General features: G+C 39.4%; 1 protein-coding gene across 1 annotated transcript in view; it reads right to left on the reverse strand.

Annotated features, from left to right (window-relative positions):
- Positions 1 to 16,723, reverse strand: part of helz (helicase with zinc finger) — a 56,915-nt gene that overhangs the window by 26,469 nt on the left and 13,723 nt on the right. Inside the window, exons 12-18 of the mRNA XM_044190220.1 lie at positions 16,376 to 16,646; positions 11,388 to 11,514; positions 11,018 to 11,230; positions 9,281 to 9,411; positions 6,971 to 7,150; positions 4,526 to 4,627; positions 2,284 to 2,462 (exon numbers count right to left, since the gene is read on the reverse strand). Coding sequence (XP_044046155.1) covers positions 2,284 to 2,462; positions 4,526 to 4,627; positions 6,971 to 7,150; positions 9,281 to 9,411; positions 11,018 to 11,230; positions 11,388 to 11,514; positions 16,376 to 16,646 — 1,203 coding nt within the window. The remainder of the gene's footprint in view (positions 1 to 2,283; positions 2,463 to 4,525; positions 4,628 to 6,970; positions 7,151 to 9,280; positions 9,412 to 11,017; positions 11,231 to 11,387; positions 11,515 to 16,375; positions 16,647 to 16,723) is intronic.

Below are 16,723 nucleotides of genomic sequence, written 5' to 3' on the forward strand. Positions count from 1 at the left end.
ATTTAACAAATTTAAGTTTCCTTGTGCTTAAGAAATAATAATAACGAGACATTCATTATAAATAATTGTATTACTGTCATATGACTGCCCAATCCACAGCTGGTGGACTTGGTAGACAAATACACAGAACTACACTACTTGTCACCCAAAGAAAACATCATCTTTAAAAAAAAAAAAATGCTCATGTGCCCCCGACAGCTGAAGTTCATTCATGAATAGAGAGTTTGCCTCTTCTGTGCTTTGTCAGTTAAAAAAAGGCAGAAAATCGAGACTGTGCCCAGAAACATTATAATGTATGACAGTTTTGGAGTTGATGTGTAAACATCATGGACTGAATGTGAGGCTGTATTAACTTGTGAAATCCAGAAGAAATACCTGATGTGGTGTGCAACGCTTTACTCTCCATTAGTTGGGTTGAATTAGCCAGTAAACAGCTTTCTGCAATGAATGGATGCAGATCATGTATTGATGTTTAGTGGAAGTTATTCTTTGTCAGGGGCTAACACAGCTGAATTCGTCCCAGGGCACACCTATAGGAAGTCCACCTACCTTGCATGTTTAAATACAGGAGGACACACACCACATATATGAGCAGACCATAAGATTTGTGGGTCTCGCTCTTGAAGATGGAATTAGTCTTTTGCAAAACTCATAAACAGGTACACCAAACCACACATGTAGTTTCCACATGCCAGATCCCATATCTAGGCCATAAAGAAAGAGGAAAATCAAAAAACAAACATATGATAGAGAGCTTAACCATCTTTTTTGGGGCATCTGTGTGTTTGGGTGGGAGATTTGTTATCACTACTTAGTACGCTCACTGGCTCCCAAATGCCTCGTTTCCTGGAGATTTTCATCACCGTCGAACACCAGGAGAGCTGGAGAGATGAAACGTGGGGAGGAGAGCTAATGATGTAAAATACATTAGAAACAGGCAGATGGTGTTCCCAAGCAACACACAAAGCCCCCTCTGCTGACACATTAGAGTCGGTTATTAGCCTGCAATGACAAACTGGTTTGTTTTCCATGTCTTTTACACAACTTAAATGTGTTCCATCCTCCTCTAAATGGTGGGCTCCTGCCAACACCAGATATCAAAATCACTGGGGATGACCAAAGAACAGGAGACTGAATGCACTGAGCTGTGTCTGCATATAACAGTGTGTAAATTTACATTTTTATATTGAGAAAAAATATAATGGATTGCAGTGCAATATCATAGACCTATAATAAATACTACCTTCCTTAAATTGTTCACCTTTTGTTGAGACTACCATTTCCTTTGTTTATGTTGTTGGGTCTCGCCTAGACTCGCCACGTGTGAGGGGACAAAAGACAGGCCTACCTGGAAAGGCCAAGCCTTTACTAAGAGGCTTGACTAAGAAACAAAGAACAGACAATAAGAAAGCGCCAAGCCGACACAGCCGTTAATTCACACCTGAACATGAAATTGAGACAAGATCTCATTTGAACCCATGTCAGATCACAGTTGAATCTAAACAACAGACTAATGGACGATACGCGCAAGACAGCGCATAAAACCTCAGCGCAGCTATGATGACACCAACTCTATAAAGCCTGGCGCTCCACACAGCCCGCTGCCATCCACAGTAACCCGTTTACAAAAGGAGGCGCATCACGTCTCTCTCCACGGTAATTGCCGTTACCACAAGACAACGCTTTTCACGTGAGCTTTAATTTCCCAAGTAACTCGTTGGACGAGAAACTGTTTTGTGTTTGCTGAACACTTTTTGGATCATGATCGTTTACTCCCCATAACAATCCTGTACCTGCAGAAAGAAGAGACACGGACTGACCGTTCCCTTTAAAGAGAGCAAGATCTGCCGGATTACTGTGTGATAAAAGGACAGCTGTTATGCTTTGCCACGACATTTGAGATTCCTTGTGCCTTACTCTGTGTGATTTCCTCTCTTCTCTCTCTCTCCACTAACCCACACACCTTCACACGTACATTTACACGCTTATACACATCTCAAACAGCCCAGATAACGTGGTAGCTTAGCCAGCTAACGTTATTTTGAGGACAAATAGAGCTTGTCCCCCCGTTTTAGCTCTGTCCCTCTGTTTCAGATTTGTAGGTCTGCCTGCAATTTGGCTTTGTACGTGACAACCACCCACGTGGCCGCCAACTTCCTTGCAGGTTCCAGGTTCAGGTTCAGAGTTGAATTGGCAAAGAAAAAGAAAGCTGCTGAGGGCAATGGGGTCACTAGGCAGCCTTACTAAACTTGAGATGACTAAATATCTTTTCATATGTCTCACCGGGCTCCAAGTCAAGCTGGCAGAGGTATTGGGAGGTGCTGAGGGTGACCACCACCACACGGTGCCTGAGGATGTCCTCCCTTGTGGGCATCTGGAAAGTGACATGTGTGCTGGAGATGAGACAGTACTGCTGGACCACTGGGTGAACCGTCTTCACCCAGCGGTTCCTGAAGTATACCCTGGAGATAGAGACAAGGGGAGAAACATCAGGAGAGATAGATACAATCCAAGGAGGACAAGTGCAATTACTTCATGAGTCTGATGTTTGTCCCCCTTTGTATCTTGCAGGTGTATGTATCTGCATTGTGAATGAAATGAACAGTGGGTACTTTTGATTCACATACCTTGTTAAATTAATTAAATCCATGAGGTTATTGCGTTAAAGAGTAAAACTACTTGTTTGATGTGATCAGCCTCCCTGAACCTGCTTTATCTACTTTTAGTTCACTTACCGATTTCCTACATTTTCAAGAATGACTTTCATTTATTAAAAGCACAACAGGACTTGTAGCTGCATGACATTATGGTCCATCAATAACTCACATCGAGATCAATCCTATGGTGAATACAACTATGTTCCATTATGCGTACAGATGAAACATGTGACAACTTTAGATTAGGTGATGCAATAAATTGCTTCATGACTGGCTAAAAGTCATTTTTAAGACATATTCTGGCATAAAGATCATTTATGGCTTTCTGTTTCACTACACATGAGGCAAACTACTAAGTATTGAATGTTTTGCAGGGAGAACAAAACGTCAAAAAGGTCACAGAAAGTATAAAAAGTTTAAAAGTGAATAAATGTACAATTTCTCTAAAAAGGTAAATTCTTCTTCTTTTAAGGAGTGAAGAGAAAAAATATGAATGGCTGCTCATGACATTATGTGTACACCTCAAGACTGCAGCAAAGGGAAGCCCTTACAGAATGCCTCCTTGGGATGTTGGTCAGTCCCTTTCCACATTAGGGCCCTAAATATTCACACAAGGTCTTTATTTTTGTCCACTCATCCCAAAGGAGAGAAGAGGTTACTCCAGTTGTTATGGAGGATTTCACACTGGAATTCATTGAAATCAAACTGCCCACTCATGTGAAACAAGTAATTTGTTTGCCCATATGGTCCCTAACACACAGCTGTCACATTAGGCCCTGGCTGGTCAAGGCAGACATTGCCTTCCTATCTTTTGTGACCTCTGGGTTTGCTGAAATGTGATTAGAAGTCACTGATGCAGTGTAAGGAAGTTGTGTGTATCCGTGAGTGTGTGTGTTTGTTGCTTCCAGGTGGAGTTCTAAAAGCACAGGAGAGTTCTTGAGGCCACATCTCAAAAGTCAGCAAATATCTGCATGTCACTGCTGTGGGGCAAAAACAGCACAGCCATCTCTGTAAAATATGGATGTATTATTCTGACTGCAGGTTTTCCAATAATGGTAATCCAGTTGATATATAGATAAGTGAGTGCCATACAGATGCTCTCTAGCTAAGATGGTCTCAGCTGACAGACAGGCCACAGCCACTAACTACAAAATAATTAACTGAATTGAAATTAATGTTTAATATCAGAAATTTAAAATGTAACATTTCTTCTTCTCATTCAAAGTACAAGCCAAAACTGATATGAAATATGCCCTCTTTGGCTATATTAACTCAATCTGTAAAAATGTACTTTAAAAATCAGCAAACTGACCAAATAAGGGGCTTTAAGTGGCTCACAGTAGACAAACTATGACTGCTTTAAGGCATGAATGTGTTTAATTCCAAGACAAGAGTGTGCTTTGGGTAGGCTGTAGACCTAAAATATGTAAACAAAAACAAACATTTTTCACAGGATGTGGCAAGTTTTCATATTTTGTCAACTGGAGACAAGTTGGGGTCTTCGTGCCATTACATTATATACTATCAGAACATGGCTCATTGTGGGTCTGTAATGACACTACTGCATCTACCACATGAACCCGAGGACGCAAAGTGCCTCTCAAAATTTGAATGAACTGCAGCCTGCAAATAGGACATACAAATGCAAACAGATGTTATACATCTTGAGAGAGATATATATATATATATATATATATATATATACACACATACATACACACACACACACTATATAGTATATAGTATAATGTTTCTTTTAGAGCACTACTGCGTATTTTAACTGTTTAGCACATTACACGCACATGCACAAAGCACATAAAGCATGTTTCTACCCTTAGCGTCTTCTTTAAGTAAGTGTTCTTCCATACCTGAGAGGTCTGGCATGTGGATTGCCTGCTTCAACGTAAGGATGAAGGTAGTCCTTAATGTAAAGGTCAGCCGCACTGTTGGAGTGGGTGCAGATCAGGACCCTGTAGAGACAAAAAACAAACAATGTCAGGCACGAAGAATGATACATGGTTCATGACATGGTTTTAAGATCTCTATTTGGGATGATCTGAGCCTTTAACCTGCCTTTATGGGCTGATTCCCTTTCATATGTATGACTGGAATACAGGCAAGCTGTACTTTTTAAATAAAAAATGACTTGGACAAATCATGTGAGAGATAAGGGCTATCAGCCCATCAATGCGTTTTATTGTGCTAAAAGCTTTGAATCTAATATTAATCTCTTATTGCACTGATCAAAGTGTATTTACAAAGAATGCTCCATTGCTCAATATGCTATAAACACAAATTATCTTTACATTCATTCCACACCATGTAGATTTACAGCAGGCACTTTAACAGCAATAACAATAATAGAGGGACAGCAAAGTCAGTTTGTATATTTATTAAAATCGAAAGCTGTGCAAAACTGTCTTTTATAGTTAACCATTTAAGCATTGGTGAAACATCAGAGGGACAGATACGCAGAGCTTTCAGCATTGAATATGTACAATAAGAGGGGTCACGTCCCCTTGTCTTGGCTTTTAAAATATCTATAATTCATCCTAAAGAAAGAATATTACATGTATTCAAAAATAAAATAAAGAAATAAAGAATGAATATTACATTGCTACACATTTTTCAAAGGACATTTTTTTCTTTTACATTACATAAATACAACCCCCGTTTCTTATTAAAACACAAAATGTTAAGCTTCTGTTCAGGGGACACTTTCCAAGGTATTGCATTCATTTTTCATAAAGACCAGAGAACCATTTATGCTACATCGCTTTGCTTCTAACACAAGAAATTGCAGAATTTCCTGTGGGTATCTGCACACAGTGAGGGAATGTAAGTAATGATGAAAAATGCTAGTGAAACAAAATCTTGCAATGTTTAATTCTTACACAACACTGTGTGGTCCATTGAAGTGACATACCTTGATTGATCAGATTATGGTTTGCATGAACATCCATTCTGGCCCAGGAAATGCATTGATAATAACACTAACCATGTGCATTGACCACAAATGACACAAATTCATCCAAATGACCAACGTTCTTCTGAGAGTGAGAGAGTACATGCACAATGCTAAGTACACACACACACACACACACACACACACACACACCACAGCTTGACACTTCACAGCTCAGTGTTTTCTTAAACTTTTAATGTCAAACCCAAAGCGGACACTGCCCTGGAGCTAAAACCAAGGCCAATGCACAGCCCAGCACACCCTGCCACCTCGATCGCGCCCTTTGACTGACCTCCCTTGCCATCTGAAGCTTTTACGATTGATGCCAACTTTATGCAAACACACACCTGCTCACATCTACGTTCCCCTTTCCTTCCCTAAAAACAATCCATCACTTACACTCAATAACACTGGGACAGATAGTATGCTACAAGTTAAAAGAGGGAGGCTTGTGACATCAAGGTTGTTGATTAATTCCCAAGATGGCATGGCTGGTTAATATATAAGAACATCTCAGTAATGTTTTAGTAATGTTTAAAACATGCAAGGCTGTGATGCTGTTGAATTGTACTGAGAGGTGTTTCATATATTTTGTCCACCCCATTTTTATCAATGAGGGTACACTCATTACAAACCCCCCGCATAATAACACAATACTATTCAACAGCATCACAAAAAAACACCATCCCACATTATATAATGAATTATTACAATAAATCGTAACCCATATGTACATCATAACCTTCATGATGGTAGCATTTAAAAATTGTTGTATTAGACTGCATTACTTTTAGCTATGTGTACCTACAGTAATAAACTGGCAACTGAGTGTAGATTTATGAGTTTATGAGTAATATTTTTACTGCCATATAGCAGAAAATTGACAGGTTTGTTGATATATACCAGAGACAGAACATTTACTTCACGGGTACTGAGGCACTTCTGCTGACACCCATTAACATGTCAAGACACATTCTTTCCATCTTTACATCCGACACCGTTCAAGCACTGGTTGGAAAGAGGACAGTGCTCCAACATTTAATTTCTAAAAGAATAAAACAGTCATTCTCAAAAACAAATGCAAATCCCAAAGCGGTGTTTTATGACAGGGCTTTGCTTTGGGATACATTACTGTGTCGGCCCAAATATAAGACGATCCTGATTATAAGAAAACCCCCACCATCTGCCACGCCTTCTTTTGGATAAAGACTTTTTGAAGATGAGAAACACAAAACAGGTACGACAATTTAGAGTATTACTTTAATGTATTGTCTCATCAATTCAGATGTAAAAAAATATGCAACAAATGTTTTAAACAAAAAAACAAAACAAGAAAAAACAAACAGACCTGCTGTGGTCCTGGCGGAGGATGTGTTTGACAGCCTGTGCCAAGGTGAAGGTCTTGCCGGTGCCGTAGGGCCCAATGATGAGGATTGGGGGCAGGGGAATAGAGACGGGTGTGGTGATGGCTAGGATGGCCTCTTTCTGCTTGGCATTCAGACGGGGATCCAGCTGCTCGTCCCACTGCCTGAGGGCGGAGGGAGGATGGGGAAATGATTAGAGGAATCATTAGATCAACTTTTAATGAACATACAGAATTAGGGTCTCAAAGTAGCTGTTTCCGAGCATTTAGGTCAGATATTGCCTTATAAACAAGTAATAGCTTTGAAAATGAGACACAAAGAAAGTGAGGAAGAAAGATTCTTGCACAGAATGACAGGAAATGTATGCACACACATACAGACACAAAATGACAACAGAGTGTGTCACCAGGGAGAAGGTGTGGTGGGTGGTGTCTGGGAAAAAGATGTGGGTGGTTGGAATAGGAGAGAGGGAAAAGGCAAAGATGTGTAAAAGATGTGGGGTTGAAGGAAGCAGGAGAAAGAAAGGCGAGAGGCTGAATCGAGAAGGAAACAACAAAGGGTAGAAACTGGGTAAGAAGTGAGGGAGGTTGAACAAAAGTCATATTAGTCAAGTCTGTCCTTAAGAGTATACATTCTGCTCAATAGCCTGATAAGTCAGAAACAGTTAACAGGTAACAAACTCCCACTTTTGTTTTCGTTAACAAACATCAATGGCAGAGGAGATACAGAAAGAATGCCAAAGCATTTCCACATTAATGTGCAACAGGCATGAGTATCTTCCCATCGCAAATATAAAAAAAAGGGATCACTGAACAGACAAAAAATACCGTGAAGAGGAGCAGTCCATAGTAACTAATACACAGGGGTAGGGCTGGGCAATATCTCGAATATATTTGATATATTCGAATATTAATTATATGCTATATAGCAGATGACCATATCGTCATTTTCAAGTTTTTTAGTGTCTCCGCTGGTCACAGCTGAGAGGTAGTTACATTACTTTTGTCAACCATAAAGTGTGTTGATAAGTTCAGGTTGCAGTACAGTGTCCAAAATTAACTGTTTGACTCACCGGCCAAGTGGACTGGTAGATGAAAAAAAATCCACCAGCCAAGCATATTTTCTACCGGCCAAAATAATACATTTCCTTTTTGTGTCACATATACATTTGTTTCAGTAAATTTCATTGAGATAATAAGGTATTATGTTGAATGCAAACTTAAAGAGGCCAGAACAAAATTTGAAGCAAAATGATTTTATTATATTGATCAAAGGTTAATCAATTCAACCCTGAATACAACACATACTGGTACGGTGCAACCTCAAAAACAAAACCACGGTGTAATGCTTTTATTCACTGGAATACATCAGAATACTGTATGGTTAAAGTACTAAAGTGTGTTTACATAAAAATAAAATAAATAAATAAATAAAAATACAGCTTTGTCTCACTACTACTTGGGATGTATCCTCCTGTACACTGATGTTAAAACTCAACCACCATAAAGAAACTGTGCACCTAATCTTCAGCTAAATTCACTTCTTGGCCCACATGTAATGAAACACCCTCACTTATCCAAATTCCAATTAAAAGTCTACCTCAATCATATTCTGGAGCCTAGACAAAGCAGCAGCCTTGAAAATCACAGGGGATTACATTTGGCTCTATTCAATAAAGATTACTGCCTCACTCCCCTCACCTGTCCAAATTCAGAGAGAGATATCTAAAGCTGCAAGGAGCTGCCAGCATTTCAGAATGGCCACCAAGTCAGCAAGGCAAAGGATTTTCAGTCAACTCTCCATTTGATGTGGTGTCCCCTCTGTCTGGGTATTGTCAAGCTAATATGATGTGCAGGTATTAAATTAATTTCTGTATAATAACTGTGTTTAAAATGAGCATTATTTACTATGCATGGATGTGTGTACATGCTGTGTGCAAACATCTTCCCTCACATTTAAAATAATATAAATGGAAGTTGTAGCCTTTACTAAATATCAGATATCTGCCAATCAACACTGTTCATCTGCAACATGAAAGAAGGTTCCCTCTTCCACACAGCAACACGAAACAATGTGTGCAAAGTGAAATTTCATTTTCCTTGACTTAATTTATTTGTATAATGTAGTAATGTATCCCAGAGTTCCCATTGAATCAATGAGACACAATGCCGAAAGGAAGTGGAAACCATAATCAGAATAAAATATTGATGGCTACCTTTAATGTAAAACACATTTCTGAATCAGCCTTCAACAGTGAAATGTGTGTATGACTGTGTACATAGTGTAATACACACCTGTTGGGGCTCCAGGGGATGGTGGGGACAAGGCCAATGTCAGGAAAAAGGATGGTATTATCTTTGATGCGATCCAGGGCATAGTGCATCTCACAGAGTGGCAGTCTGTTCAGCTGGAACTGGAGCTCCACCTGACACAGAGGCAATACAGAGAGCTTACTAAGCAGTCAATCCAACAAACTCGTCTATATCCATCTATAGGGCAAGGATTATAAGCAATACAATGTAATTCAATCCAATAGTTGTTAGGGTTGCATAATACTGGATCAAATAGGAATCATTCATTTTTGGTGAGCTCATGATTTATAGAGAACCCACATTTATTAAAAGTAATACATGCAATGTTAGTAAGTACAAGTGCTCAAATACATTTTTTTTCTAAACCAACCAATTAAGAACACAATATTGCCTAGAGCTAAATGAAGATTTGATGCATTCCATTTTTAACTCTCTTTTCTTTAAATCTCTTTTTTGAGATGTCTCTAGACCTTGAATGAAGCCCACCTACAGCTAATTTAATTGCATAGACCTGCCTTGGAAAGACATAAATACATGCGTGTCCACCTGTCAATATCACAGAAATCAAAGTGCATCTACAAAAAATTAAGAATACAACAATCCCAAAACAATTGCCACATTCGGCAAAACTAGCATCACGGTATGGAGATTCTTCCCAGTGAGAGGGTCTGGGACACTGAGCAGGACAGTAACACATGCAACGCCCCCATCAAAGTGTCTGTTGCACAATATTGTGCAATGTTTAGTTAGCACTGGCCCTGCCACAGCTGAAACAGGTAGAACAGTGGTCTAGTTTTACCTTGATGTCTTGTGGAACCTTGGTCCATTTACATTTCTGTTTAATCCCTTGGCTTAAACTGTTTGTATGTAATCACTAAGATTTTGTTTCCACTGCTGGAGGGCCTCATCATCATACAGACAGAGACAGGCTCTTAACAGGTATACTGTAAAATATGCAATGCCTTTAGGATAGGAAGTGTGAAAATTAGAGAGATAAAAAGAAGCATGAACACAGTGAGGAGGAAAGTGGGCACGAAAGACAAAGCAAGAAAGAGAAATCAACAAATACAAGAGCAGAAAAGTCTGAGATATGCGAGAGCGAGAAGAGCATGAAACTTCAAGGCTGTGCGGAATATTGTAAGAACCCACAGAGGAGATTGGGAAATGAAATTGTAGCACGTAAGCAAGCAGGAGCAGTGTATGCAGAAGAATAAGATTATGCTCCCACAGTGGTTGTTTTGATAACTGTTAACACAGCGCTGTGCTTCACCTGCTGACGTTCAGGCTGGAGGGGAGAAAAATATCAAGCTGAGGCTGCCGAAGGTTGAGTCATTCAATAAAAGGGAGATTTCTCAGAAGCAGAGACAAAACAGTGCAGTCAATTCTCACAGAGACGCACTAGCGCACACACAGGTTTTCCTGGAAAGAAGTCTTCTTCTGTTTTGTAACCTTTTGTTAAAATGCCAATCAATGTGAATCTTTAACCCAAAAAGTTGTTTCAAGGGCAAAAAAGTGTGGAAAAAAATCATGAGCTGGATGCTAACTAAAATCTCTTAGGGTGTACAAAAAAAAAATGGCATGTGTTAAAAGATAATTCACCTGCCCTTTCCACTACTGCCAATCCACCAATCCTAATTAATATCTGGTGGTCACAGCAGGACAGAGACATCTCATGTTTAAGCACAGAAGTCTCTCCTTGTCCTGTGATGCAGACCATACCTGTATTTCTCTGTCAGGCTGTAGCCCCAACTCCAGACAGCAGTCCTTGCAGATCCTTAGGAAGATGTAGTCCTTGGTCTTCTCCTCGATCACAGCCTCGTAAACTCGCTCTTTGACCCCAGGAGGTGGCTGGCTGCTGACCCCCTCACGGCCCAGTGGCAGCAGCAGGACTGAATTCACCTTGGTCATCACTAGCCGCCCAGCCAATGTGTCCTGAGGTAAGAAAAACAAAATGTTCAGGAGAGCCTTTGGACTCCAAATGCCACCAATAAGTAGTTACTTCAGTAAGTAGTTACTCTACTTCAGAGTAAAAAGGCAGAAACTAATGTCGCAAGTTTATTGCAATTGCCAATGCAACCAATCCAGTTACCTCAGAAAGTGTTTCAGTGAGTTTGAAGCGTGCAAAGAGCTGTCCATTCTGGGCATACTTGGCTCCAACAGAAATGCCGGTCAGCATAAAGCTGGTGACTAGCTGCAGATTCACTTTGATGTTGAACCTGGGGGGACAAACATGTACATTTGATTATGTTACAGACTGCAGATAAATCAATGTCAAAAATGATCACAATCACAATAATGTTTTGTGATGTGTTATCGATAAACTAGCACCAGTAACAATATGTTCTCTTGTGACTGAGGCTTATGTGCATCCTTTCTTTACTGCAGATATTTTAACCCTGGAAGTGTTCTGCTTTCTGGCAGTTCAGCCTTTTGCCACATTTTCATACTTAGGTTGCTGTATATTCACACTCCAGACAAAATCATACATTTGCTCTTAAGAGAAGCTGGACTCTCCATTTAATAACCAAACTGTCAGTGCATCCAAGTAGCAAAAGCGTTTAGCCTTTAAAACGGATAAGAGGGGTCGATGTGATTGCCCATGAGCGAATCTAGCCCCAGACACACCCACTGAATATGTATGATACCAGGTTTCCCTTAGTCCTACCACATTCGATTCAATATAGTGGCCACATAATGACCTCCATACCATTTACTGATATTGGCAGCACATTAAAAATCAGCTATTACTACTACTCTTAAGGTGAGCATAGATTGGTGATTCTAAGAGATGATCACTTTGAAGCTGGGCATCACTTGTTGGCAGGTTTGTGCATTTGCCACTGAGAAGACAAAGGTGAAACCTGCGCAAGCATTTTTTCACAAGGTCTAAAGTCAAATATATGGTTAAAAAAAATACTTATTTACTGTCATTTTGTAAAAGCCTTACAAATTCTTCAAAATGTAAGGTCACCAAAATAAAACATTGTCAGTGAGGGACCTAAAAAGCAGCCAAATTATTTTTAATTTGTTGGTCCTTCAGTGAAAAACAACCATTGGCACAAAGCTTATCCAAGCACATATTTTGGGTAAAAAGCACTTTTGGGAAAATATTCGCTTCAATTCCAGATTGTTTAAGACTGCTTCTCTAGTCTCTGCTGGATCTGAAATGATGAAATAGGAAGTAATTTTGGTGATGAACTCTGATGGATGATTGACATATGCAGATAAGTTAACACATTCTATATTTATTTGCAAACCTGTGGTTACACAACCAAAGAGACTCCTGAGGTTTCTTGTTAAGGTTTTGTGTCAGCCTTCTGGCTAAATTGAGAGGGAAACATTTAGACAAAAACAGACAGCAAGGCATTCTTGGTTCTCCATGACTCACTCCATGTTCACTTTAGATAATCAGGTGATGCCTCTTGACATGCTGATACTGGACTACCAGACTGCCAAATGGGAAATCATCTCATCAAGCAAGAAATAAATCTAGTGTGAGATTATTCTAATGGAGATATTTCTTTAAATTATAGGTTGGATTTAGCTTAACAACTGTATGCCATTTGCAGATACCATGGAGGAAATCCACACTGAAACTCAATCAGCCATGAAAAGCATTAAAACGTGCCATAATCCATAGATCCATAATCTATGGTTTAATAGGCAGAGGGATTATTCATATGCACACTGGAAATGCAGCAGATTGAAAGAACATTTCTTACTGCAGATAATGACGGAAAGGGATCCATAATTAAATTCCTTAAAAAGTCAAATAACAGATCAAACTAAGAGCAAAGAGGAAAGCTGAGCCATTTAAGTGGTGGGGGAGGGTCAACTGTACTAATAAGCAGTTACTGTGATTTCACCTGTAATCAGCATCACACTTAGTGTGGAGCAGCAGGCAAGGAATAAAAAAAAAAAAAAAAAAAAAAAAAAAAAAAAAAAAAAAAAGAGGCAAAAATCAGTGTCCATTCGAGAGGAAGAAAACACTATTTTCCTCACCTATGGCACTGGAACTGTGAGTCAAGCCGTGTGTGAGATACACACTATCTCACACAGCAATTTCACAATGAAGGTCAAGTCTGACACCTTGTGGTGGGATGACATCTCATAACACAAAATATTTAAACCAAACCACTCAACCTCAGACAGGGTCCATCTTGGTATAGGTATTAGAATAAATAGTCATTGTTACAAGTAGTCCATTACAAATAATCAATTAATAAATAAAATATATTAAAATATTAATACACATTAGTAAATTATTACATATTAATGTAAAAAAACTACATGAAAACCATCCATCACCGACTGTTTAGTAGCTGTCTTGTCAAGTAAGGTAAGACAATAAGCAGTTGTTAAACTGCATTCTTGAAAGCAAAGTTTGTTATTTGTAGCTAAATTACTGACAAGAAAAGAGGCCCATTATGTAGACTGGTCTGACAAGTCACTGAAGTGTTTTCTTGACTGTTCAGTTGTTAAGAATGCACAATTGCATTGCAATTTCAAAAGCTCCGGTTGAAAGCTTCAGGAAAGGCTAGTAAGTGGACCTTGAGTTATTAATTTGTCAAACTATAATATAGAAATTTTATATATTATCTTTTTTATTTTGACTGATGCACTTGAAATGTAGTTTTCCAAGCTGAAGGTTGTTTTGCAATAGTTCCAACTCAAAGTTCCATATTATCAATAGCTTGCAAAATAATACTTTTCAGTGTTGGTCAACACTGCCAGAGTCATGTGGGCATTTGGACCTAACATTAGTTCTTGCTGTCAACACCTCAGAATGATAAGACAGCAAGGCTATGGTTTTAAATTAGCATCATACAGTGGTGTGAAAAAGTGTTTGCCCCCTTCCTGATTTCTTTGATATTTTGGCATGTTTGTCACACTTAAATGTTTCAGACCATCAAACAAATTTAAATATTAGTCAAAGATAACAAGTAAACACAAAATGCAGTTTTTAAATGAAGGTTGTTATTATTAAGGGAAAACAAAATCCAAACCTACATGGACCTGTGTGAAAAACTGATTGCCCCTCCTATTAAAACATAACTTAACTGTGGTTTATCACACCTGAGTTCAATTTCTCTAGCCACACCCAGGCCTGATTACTGCCACACCTGTTCTCAATCAAGAAATCACTTAAATAGAACCTGCCTGACAAAGTGAAGTAGACCAAAAGATCTTCAAAAGCTAGACATCATGCCGAGAACCAAAGAAATTCAGGAACAAATGAGAAAGAAAGTAATTGAGATCTATCAGACTGGAAAAGGTTAAAGCCATTTCTAAAGCTTTGGGACTCCAGCGAACCACAGTGAGAGCCATTATCTACAAATAGCGAAAACATGGAACAGTGGTGAACCTTCCCAGGAGTGGCCGGCTGACCAAAATTACCCCAAGAGCGCAGTGACGACTCATCCAAGAGGTCACAAAAGACCCTACAACAACATCCAAAGAACTGCAGGCCTCACTTGCCTCAGTTAAGGTCAGTGTTCATGACTCCACCATAAGAAAGAGACTGGGCAAAAATGGCCTGCATGGCAGAGATCCAAGACGAAAACCACTGCTGAGCAAAAAGAACATTAAGGCTCATCTCATTTTTGCCATCTTGATGATCCCCAAGACTTTTGGGAAAAAAATTTGTGGACTGACGAGACAAAAGTTGAACTTTTTGGAGGGGTGTGTCCCATTACATCTGCCGTCAAAGTAACACCGCATTTCAGAAAAAGAACATCATACCAACAGTAAAATATGGTGGTGGCAGTGTGATGGTCTGGGGCTGTTTTGCTGCTTCAGGACCTGGAAGACTTGCTGTGATAGATGGAACCATGAATTCTGCTGTCTATTAAAAACTCCTGAAGGAGAAGGTCCGGCCATCTGTTCGTGACCTCAAGCTGAAGCGAACTTGGGTTCTGCAGCAGGACAATGATCCAAAACACACCAGCAAGTCCACCTCTGAATGGCTGAAGAAGAACAAAATGAAGACTTTGGAGTGGCCTAGTCAAAGTCCTGACCTGAATCCTATTGAGATGCTGTGGCATGACCTTAAAAAGGCAGTTGATGCTCAAAAACCCTCCAGTGTGGCTGAATTACAACAATTCTGCAAAGATGAGTGGGCCAAAATTCCTCCACAGTGCTGTAAAAGACTCATTGCAAGTTATCGCAAACGCTTGATTGCAGTTGTTGATGCTAAGGGTGGCCCAACCAGTTATTAAGGTTTAGGGGGCAATCATTATTTCACACAGGGCCATGTAGGTTTGAATTTTGTTTTCCCTTAATAATAACAACCTTCATTTAAAACTGCATTTTGTGTTTACTTGTGTTATCTTTGACTAATATTTAAATTTGTTTGATGATCCGAAACATTTAAGTGTGACAAACATGCCAAAATATCAAAGAAATCAGGAAGGGGGCAAACACTTTTTCACACCACTGTACATAGGACATATGCAGATATACACAAATCAGATGTGACAGTACATTTAGATTTCTTCTTGAGGTACAGCACAATCAAATTTACAATATTCTAATTTGTTGAAAAATACAAAAACAAACATATTGACATACTTTGTCAGGGATGGAACAATTAAGTCCTGACCTGGTTTCCATCAGTGGAGAATTAGGATCTGGTAGGCTTACCTAATTGATAACACTTAACATCACCAAGCAGGTTATTACTGAGTCTGCACTGTTGACCAAGACAAATGTGCTTATCAACTTTAGCAGTGCACAGTAAGTTTATAATAATTCTAGTCTGCATCAAACTTTTGTCATTTTATTGAAACAGTAGCACACCGCTTGCAAACACCTTAGCTCGAATTATTTACATCCTATACCACTGTTATACCATTGTTCACCTTGTTCACTTGCAATCGCAACTAATTTTTTGCCATATATTCTTTATGTCATAGAGCCTGAACACCGACTCACTGATAAGCTTATATGTTGGCTAATATGCAAAAAGATTGCAGTAAATAAAGGCTGCATTTCTATGTATATTTCAGCCTTATTTTCCTTGGAAAAATCTATTTCACTATCCCAGTAAGAAGAAACCATGAAAACTTGTATACTCACTTGCTAACTTCCTTATATTGTGCAATCTCTTCTATGTAGAGCAGGTCATGCAGTCGGGCCTGGTAGTTGTCTTTGGTCAGAGTCTTGTCCAGGACTGACTGGGTGAAGAGCTGGTCGGCCGACAGAGGGATCTGATAGCGTGAGAGGAGGCTGCGCTCCAGTTCAGCCATCGTTTCGTTAGGAATGAATTCTACAATGGTTTTACAAGAAGAGTCCCAGCGCTTTGCAGTCATCAAGAGCTGCTGCCTGGCTGCCATCAGGTGTTCTAGGTCTGAGAACAAAGGACGAGAGGGTGGTTGAAAGCATTTATTACTTTAAGTGCTTTTTAACCAATTGTGATATACATAA

The sequence above is a fragment of the Siniperca chuatsi genome, linkage group LG3, assembly GCF_020085105.1.
Source record: "Siniperca chuatsi isolate FFG_IHB_CAS linkage group LG3, ASM2008510v1, whole genome shotgun sequence".
In the NCBI taxonomy this organism is placed as follows: domain Eukaryota; kingdom Metazoa; phylum Chordata; class Actinopteri; order Centrarchiformes; family Sinipercidae; genus Siniperca; species Siniperca chuatsi.